At 37.6% G+C, this 8,512-nt stretch overlaps 1 protein-coding gene across 1 annotated transcript; it reads right to left on the bottom strand.

Annotated features, from left to right (window-relative positions):
• Positions 1-222: 222 nt before the first annotated feature.
• Positions 223-8,304, bottom strand: lrrc8ab (leucine rich repeat containing 8 VRAC subunit Ab). The gene is made up of 4 exons (XM_053481244.1): positions 8,172-8,304; positions 5,630-5,929; positions 3,423-5,526; positions 223-1,816 (listed from the first exon to the last, which is right to left on the bottom strand). The coding sequence occupies exons 3-4, from the start codon at positions 5,517-5,519 to the stop codon at positions 1,541-1,543; spliced, it is 2,373 nt and encodes a 790-aa protein (XP_053337219.1). The 5' UTR covers positions 5,520-5,526; positions 5,630-5,929; positions 8,172-8,304; the 3' UTR covers positions 223-1,540.
• Between the last annotated feature and the right edge of the window lie 208 nt (positions 8,305-8,512).

Genomic DNA, 8,512 nt, shown 5'->3' with positions numbered 1-8,512 from the left:
CAGTTACAGTGTTAAGATAGTCAGGATATATTAAGTCTTCACACACACACGCACACACAAATGTATTCACAAACCAAACACTTACTTCTTGCATGCATGTAGACTGAGTAACATAATAATAAACTTATAATATTTCCTATTAGCAAAGTGTATCACATATTTTTAAATTGCAAATAATATTGTAAGTCTGCCATCTGCGGCCTCACCCGCCCACCCCGACCACTTGACTTCAGATTTATATTTTTAAGCAGACCTCCAAAGATAATAAAAGTGTAATTATTGTTCACAATCAGGACCATAAAGTGCTCATGACATATTCATTCACCAAAGGTGTAAGTGTGCACTCATTTTCAATGAAATATCACCACCACAGAGAATCAAGACAAGCTGCACTGTTCTTTTTTTCCTTGCCTCTAATTATTCTGAATCCAGACACAGAAAAGCCAAAAGAGCTCGGTGCTTTCATTGCTTCCAGCTTTGCTTCACAGCAGTCTGCTTAATGCCACATATTGTTTTCTTCATGCTATTAACCAGGGGTGGAAAGTAACACACCAAATGTACTCTCATTACAGTACTTGAGTACATGGTTTACTGTAAAGAGTACTCACTTTAGTATAATTAACTCAGTTATTTTATTTGTAGTTATTTTCATATTATTCTTCATCTTTGCTGTTATATTAAAGTCATAACAGAATAAAAAGATAATAAAAAGATATTTAGCTTAACCCCAAAAAGACCAATGAACTGGTAGTAGGTGCAAATTTTATCTGATTCGTGTGAAATTTCTATCTGTGTCAGATGTTAAGAATCGAAATGTATTACCCAATTAAAGACCTACAGATATGCAGCAACAAAAAAATAAGTTAATAAAAAAATTAAATAAAAGCTGACTTAAAAAGAAGACTAAGGACTATGTTCTTAACATATTGTAGATAAGACTCTATGCGTGATATCAGAATATAATAGTGCATACAGCGGAATAGTTTTAGTTAGCCCTTATTTTTTTTTTACATTTACCCTATTCTAATTTCAGGGCCTAGGTTGTTGCTGTTGTTAATTAACAGAATTGGTAATATGGTGTAAAAAAACAAACAAAAAAAAGGCTCTTGAAAGATGCACACAATGCTGAAGTGGTCAAGACAGAATTTGAGTGTGAAACCTCAGGCCTATAGCGACAGTAACACTAAAAAATGTGTAAGAGGCAAATTTACCATAACATAAGTGAGCAATGAACTTTGGCAGCTCAGCATTTAGCTGCTTTCTTTATATACCTTACTGTTAATAATCAAATTGTGTTCCCTTTAGGATCGCTCACTTGTTTAATTATCCTAAGAACATTTTTGAATTAATTTCTTGATGACTATTTTACATTTCCTCCAGTGAATTATTACTAGAGTCACAGTACTTTTACACAAGTCAGTGTGCTTTGTACTCTTTCCACCACTGGTTATTAATAACTGCTGTTTAAGTTCTTGTCCTGAACCGCTCTAATACAGCTCTGAATTTAAATACAACAGGATGTTTCATGAATGTTCTGCTTTCACGCCGCTTCTTTTTCAGCCCTCCAGAGCTGCTCTTTGACCTCGGTGGGAAGGGTATTGAAAATGGCCTCCTCGACAATCAGACCGCTGCGCTTCAGCAGTTTACACTCTCCCAGCTCTACAGGGAGACACTCAAGCCCGTTCCCTCTGAGCTCCAGCTGCGTCAGGTTGATCAGCTCGCCGAAACGAGAAGGCAAAGACTGCAGGTAGTTATTCCCCAGGTTCAGTGTGCGCAGCTTCTTACACTGGAACAGCTCAGGAGGAAGCTTCTCTATCTGCAGAGAAGGCGAAAGGAGGGGAAATGAATTAAGAGTACAGTACAATACATGTACAGAATAACACAAGGAATAAACAACTTACTGCAGAGTAAGAACAACAGCGAAAGAACATGTATTTTCAATACAATTTAGCTCTATGTTATCTAAAAGCCATTCAAAATTAAAAACTGTCATTCAAAGTAAATATACAGATCTCTAATCATTTTTCCATTTTCCTAATGATCCTTGTATCTTTTTATGCTGTTAAATGAGAAGATCTGTTTGCATGAAATCTGTATGAGCTCGGATGGTTTTATTTTCAGTAAAGTGGTATTTACAGTAGCTTGGGTTAAAAAAACAAACACTTTTCTTCCATTTATTATATGATTGTATTTGATGGACACTACAGTGCCTTAGTGGTTAACACTGTCACCTTGCAGGGGCGCCAGCAAGATTATAACGCCCACTGTCTTAAACGCTGCCCTAACTGTCTAGGTGCAATGCACAAACAAATGACTACTGAGTGAATAAGCAAGCGAGCTGGAGTGAAAGAGAGAGATCGACTCAGGGTTATTTTTGCACATTATTAATTAAATTGCCACTAAAATTGCAACCAAAAAAGGATAATTAAAAATAAATAAGTTACATCCTTTTTTGTGAAAAGTTTATTTTTATAACAAGCATTTTAAGATATTTTTACATCGTAACATAAAATGAAAGAAATGATCTTTTCACATTACTTCAAGATAAGGTATTTTCATGTTATAACTTTAAAATACTTTGAAATGACAAAAAAATCACGGTCCAAAGTGTACCCATCGTTGTGCACAGGGATAGGCTGCAGGCTTCTTAGACACTAGATAAATGGATGGATGGACTTATTTTCTATGACAATTTTCACACACAACAAGTATACAGAGAATGGTTCGCATCCTTATAAATAAATGGACATTGACGAAGATATTGTCATTTTAGCTGTCTTCCACAGTATATTGAAATTGAAAAAATCATAGACTTCCAATTTTAATTTGGATATATTTCCATTATTTATATCATTATTAACTTTTATGCTAAAAGATAATTTTATTTAAAAAAAATAAAATAAATAATATATATATATATATATATATATATATATATATATATATATATATATATATATTAAATTTGGGTCTGATTTTTGAATTAGAAATGTCTATAATTCACATGTTTAATGTAAAACTGAAGAAATGCAAAACACTCCAACTGTGTATTAATTTATTCATACTGGAAATACATTCCCAGTAAGAGTACTCTAAAACTATAGTAGTGTTTAAAATGTAATAAAAAAAGTATGTTTAATGTAAATGCTTAACTAAATTCAAATGATTTACTGTGGCCAAGAGTATTATTAATGTACTGTGTTTGAAGTCTTCTGTAAATCGGTCCTGGTACGACTCAAACGTCACTCATATATTTTTAAATATATTTATATAGGCACTAAAGAATTCAACAATAAACACAATTTGCTTTTTTTAACTGCAACTAAATGTACAGCAATAGACAACGCGTTTCACAGAACCCCTTCGGGAAACTTTGGTCTAGAGACTGATCTGAAAAATAATACAGAAGTATTCGGACTCACCCTATTGGCAGTGACAGCAAAATACTGAAGATTCTGAAGACATCCGATGTCAGCTGGGATGTTCGATAGATTGTTGTAACTTAAATCAAGATACCTCAGCTTACGGCAGAAAAACAGCTGACTTGGGATTTTCTCTATCTTGTTCCGGTTCAGGTAGAGTCGCTCCAGGTTGGTCAAAGTGCCTATTTGGATGGGGATGTAGGCGATCTTGTTGTACCACAGTTTCAGGCATACGAGTCGATGAAGATGCTGAAAGCTGATAATCTCCTCGATGGTCTTCAGGTTGTTGTCCTTCAGATCGATCTCCTGCAGGTTGTGCAGGCTAAAGATGGAATGAGGGATGCGCTCCAGGTCGCAGCGTATGAGCTCTAGCTCTGTGAGATTCACCATCTTCTTCAAGCTATTAAGGACCATAAGTTTGGTGCCCTCGTTGTTGATGGAGAGCTTTTGCAGGTGCATTCCGACATCGGTGACAACCTGTGGCAGTTTGGTTAGGTTGCTCTTCAGTCTAAGAACCTTGAGACCTTTCAGCTCTCGTAGCCCGTCAATCACAATGTAGCGATTGTTGTCGGCACTAAGGTTCCCTGTAAGCTGCAGCTCAGTCAGGTTCTTTAAACTGTAGATCCACAGAGGTATTTCCTTTATGTCAGTAAATTTTATGTGCAAGGATTTCAGGTTTTCTCTTAAAAATGCAAGTGCTGGTGCTTCTATTTTAGCCGGGGTGTGGTACAACCACATCTCTCTCAGATTTATGAGCTGCGCAATAATGGGGGGGATGGTGACATCGGGGATAAGCTCCAACTTAAGAACTTCCAGCTCCAGCAAGTCGAAGACCGTATCTGGGATTCCACTAAGCATAAACAGGTGCAGCTCTAACTTATCTTGAGAGTTCTTTGTGATTCTCTGTCGAAGCTTGTCCAGGGTCCACTCGTTGTTGAGGTTAAGCTGTCGAAGTTTGTTTTCGCTGACTTCTGAAAGGAAGACAGCAAAGCGCTTTGAGTAAAGGGGATCATACTGGTCGATCATGTGCAGCATGAAGGCAAAGTCATTCTTCACGTCTGGAATGTCACTGTAGCTGCTCTCTTCTCTGATCGACTCAAAAGAGTATTTCTTAAGGGAACGTCGGAGCATCCAGCTGAGCGTGTACATGCAGATCATACCATAAACAACAACAAGACTAATGTAGAAGCATGCCAAGATTTTGAAAAGTGTGGCAAGTGGATGGGCACAGTTAAACATCTGGTAACCAGTAAGATTCTCAATATCCACACTGCAATCAACGCTGAACTGAATATTGCGGACATAATAACCAGTGTAGCAGATGATAAGGATAAATTTAACAACTTTGATAATTGTTTGTCGGATGTAAAGCCTGTAGACGATGTCTCCTTCCTCGACATGAAGCCTAAACTTTTTAACCTTTTCAAACAGCGCCTTAGCCTGCTCGCCCTCCTTTTTGTCCAGCACTCCATTTTCAGAGTGGTCGACAATCCCCTGCTCAAAACGAGACTTAGTGGTGGACAGCATGGAAACACTGGCTTCCACATCTTCGCTCACATACGATGCCTTTTTGTCGATTGAGCCGTTCATTTTCCCTAGAGCTTTAGGATCACTTTCCTCAACCACTGTCTCAGACAATGCTCGTGTGGTCCATGGAGAATCAAAACATTTCAAAAGAATAGAGACAAAATGTTCCAGTTTGGAACTGGTCCAAGGAAACTTGAACCAAAAGTTACTGCAGGCCAGGAAGATCAGTGTGTGCAGCAGCACCAAATATGGGAAATACTTAGCGAACCAGTGAAGCTTGTTTTCATAGCATACGGCATCGACGTAGTTGTACTGGTGTCTGTCAAGGTCGTAACGGATTCCCTGGGGCTCAAAGGCAGCCTCGAAATACTTCCGACAGGTTTCATTTACCACCCATTTGCAAGGTAGGCAGATCATCTTGTCCTGGGTGACTTGCAAGGTTCCTCCAAACACTGCGATCATCAGCATCACGACAGACAGATAGTCTGTGAATACGTCCCACCATGGCTTCAAAATGCGGTACGCAGGCTGAGTATCCACAAAGTACCGCAGCTCCGTGATGGGAATCATTGTTTATCTGAAAAATTCAAAATAATAAATTAATTCAGACCGACAGAACCTTAACTTTCATTTGTATCTTGTGATAGAATTTGATTGAATAAAAAATAAAGCAGCTTTACCAGAGGATTGCGAGTCTCTCTCCTGGCTTCATGTGTAAGAACAAGGCTCCACCAAGAGAACAATTTGGCTTTCTTGTCAGCTATTATTAACCGCTTCCGCTAATAACACTCAAGAATTGTCTCTTCTCGCTATGGAAAGCGAGTCCATGACCCCAAAGTTCAGATCCTGTTTGTCTTTGGGAGGGGCAGGGGCTCAGCAGTGGCTCCTCTGTGCGCCGTTATGTTACCTAACAGCGCACATGGTCAGTCAGGAATCTGCACTCATCACAGGCCTGTGTGTCAGGATGAGGCACAGATTTCCTGTCGAGATAAACGGCACAGTAACGCGTCAACACCCCCAGCAAAGCTCAATTTACTGAAAGCAGATTTTAAAAAAAAATACTATCTACTCACCTCTATATTTATATACAGTACTTGTTTTTTTTTATTACTATCTATCCATCCCTCTCTTTCTCTCTGTATGAATGTTACACATATTTTAATTATATCTATCTATAAATGCTTGTCTAAATATTTTAAGAATACTATCCATCTTCCCCTCACTATGTTTGTACGTAATCTGTCTATGTATATATGAATGTTCTATACAGTACTGTGCAAATGTCTTGAGCCCTCCCTCATCTCTTCATATTTTGCTTCCAAACAGCCAGACATTCTTGTATTTTAAATGTAGTTTTGACGAATACTTCTCCAGGCTCCCTGAATAATTTTTTTTATTATTCACTCTTATTATTAGCACATTTTTGGCTCTCATTTTCAGTCCAATCCCTGTACATAACCAGATTCAGAATTAATTAAGCATAAAAACCATCTAACTTAAACCTAGACATTAACCAGTAAGAAACAGGTGCAGGTGATCAGGCTGGTGAAAGTATCCTGGTGATACTGAGTGGTTGGAACAGACGAGAGGGGAAATCAGGTTGCTGGTGTGGTTGTTAAATAAACAATACATTTTTACATTTTCTGTTTAGGCACTGTGCAGCCTGTCACTGTAAAACATTTGTTACTATTCCTTTAATTAAATCTACATCATCTAATTTGATTCAACATGAAGAATTAAGGAGCAGTTCAGAACTGTTGCACCGTAATGCACTCTCTCTCTCTCCTTCCTTGTATAGTATTTTGCAATCTCATGTCAAAAGAAATGAATATGAAGTTGTTTATATTTTAATGTTTGTAATAAAGGGTTTGATAAATCATCTTTCTCTTCATATACTGTGAAAAGGAGGAGTGACAGGCCTACCAAACTTACTCCAAGAGCACAACAACAACTCATTGTCCTCATCCAAGGAACTCAGAAAAACATCTAAAGATACAGTAAAGCTTAGTGTTTATGATTCAACAATATGATTAAGACTGGGCAAAAATGACCTCCATGAGAGAGTTCCAGGGCGAAAGCCTCTACTGACCAAAAAGAACACAAAGGCTTGTTTTACATTTACCAAAAAACATCTTGATTTTCCCCAAAGTCAAATATTGGGGGCAAATATTCTGTGAACTGATGCGGCAAAAGTTGAGTTTTTTTTTTTTTTTTTTTAATGTGTGCATCCCGTTACATCTGGCACAAAACTAACACAGTGTTTCATCAAACATGATCATGATACATTATCCCAACAGTCAAACATGGTGGTGGTAGTGTGATGATCTGGGGCTGCTTTGCAGCTTCAGGACCTGGACGACTTGCCATAATTGATGGAATTATGAATTATGATAATTAAATCTTTTAAAAACTGTATTTTGTATTTAGTCGGGTTGTCTTTGTGTAATTTCAAACTATAAGATCTGAATCATTTATAAGTGTGACAAAAACAAACAAAAAAAACCAGGAAGGGAAATACACACACACACACTATCCATCGCTCTTTCTCTCTCTGTGCTGTTTACTGAATCCTCTTTCCTTACACTTGGCCTTTGGTTCTCAGTGTAATATTATAATACACAATAACTAAAAAGGTAAATTCTTAATCCTGGTAAAAATAAATAAATAAATAAATAATAATTATAAAGAAAAATGTACAGATCAGCCCTAGATTACATTTACATTGTACGTAATTTTTTTCCATAAATAAATTTTATTTACAAAGCTAGCATCCTCAGTATTAGCCAGGACACTGAGGCTAGATGATTTAGCAACATGTAGCTACAGGATGCTACCTCGCTAACCCGCAAGTCCCACCCAGAGCGTTCCATACAGAGGTCCAGTCCTAATAAATCACTTTGTACTGAATAAACAGAAACATGAAGCAATATTTCATCTTTTCATTAAAAACCGTTACAGATTTTAAACAATTCCCGGAACAGTTATCTGAACACATTCTGCATTAACACCGTTCTGGACAGGACAGTATGATAAAACACTAGAGTACTAGTAGACTTGATGTTAGTAGATTAGTGTGCGGTTTGGGACACAGCCGACCCCGATCAGCCACAAGCTCTTCCTGTGATCCTGTCACTTTAGGCTTCAACATCACACACATTTAAACACGCTGAAGAAATCAGCAGTACACAATAACAGCAGTACATAATAGTGTTAAAGACTTACCGGTATTTGTGTTTTTTATGATCATATTTGGTAAAATTTCACCATCATAGAAAAATTTTCCCCATTCAGATTATTTGTCCTTTAGGAGGAAAAAAGGCACCGCTGGAGACGAGAATAAACTGGAAACAACCGCTCTTGTTTTCTGTTCATTGTAGTTTCACCACCAGGTCCCTAGGGGGAGAGGTAGAGTCTAAAAAAACCTCTTGTGCCTCAAACCACAATAACACACTACTGCCGCGGTGTGTCCATAAAAAGCAATAGCAGCACTCACTCACTCTACAGCCATGGTCAAAAGTTGTGAGAATTACATAAATATAAATTTTTAAAAACACTGTTGCTGC

This window comes from Clarias gariepinus, chromosome 21, assembly GCF_024256425.1.
Source record: "Clarias gariepinus isolate MV-2021 ecotype Netherlands chromosome 21, CGAR_prim_01v2, whole genome shotgun sequence".
In the NCBI taxonomy this organism is placed as follows: Eukaryota; Metazoa; Chordata; class Actinopteri; order Siluriformes; family Clariidae; genus Clarias; species Clarias gariepinus.
The sequence above is the reverse complement of the archived record's forward strand: the minus strand, read 5'-3'. Positions and strand labels throughout refer to the sequence as shown.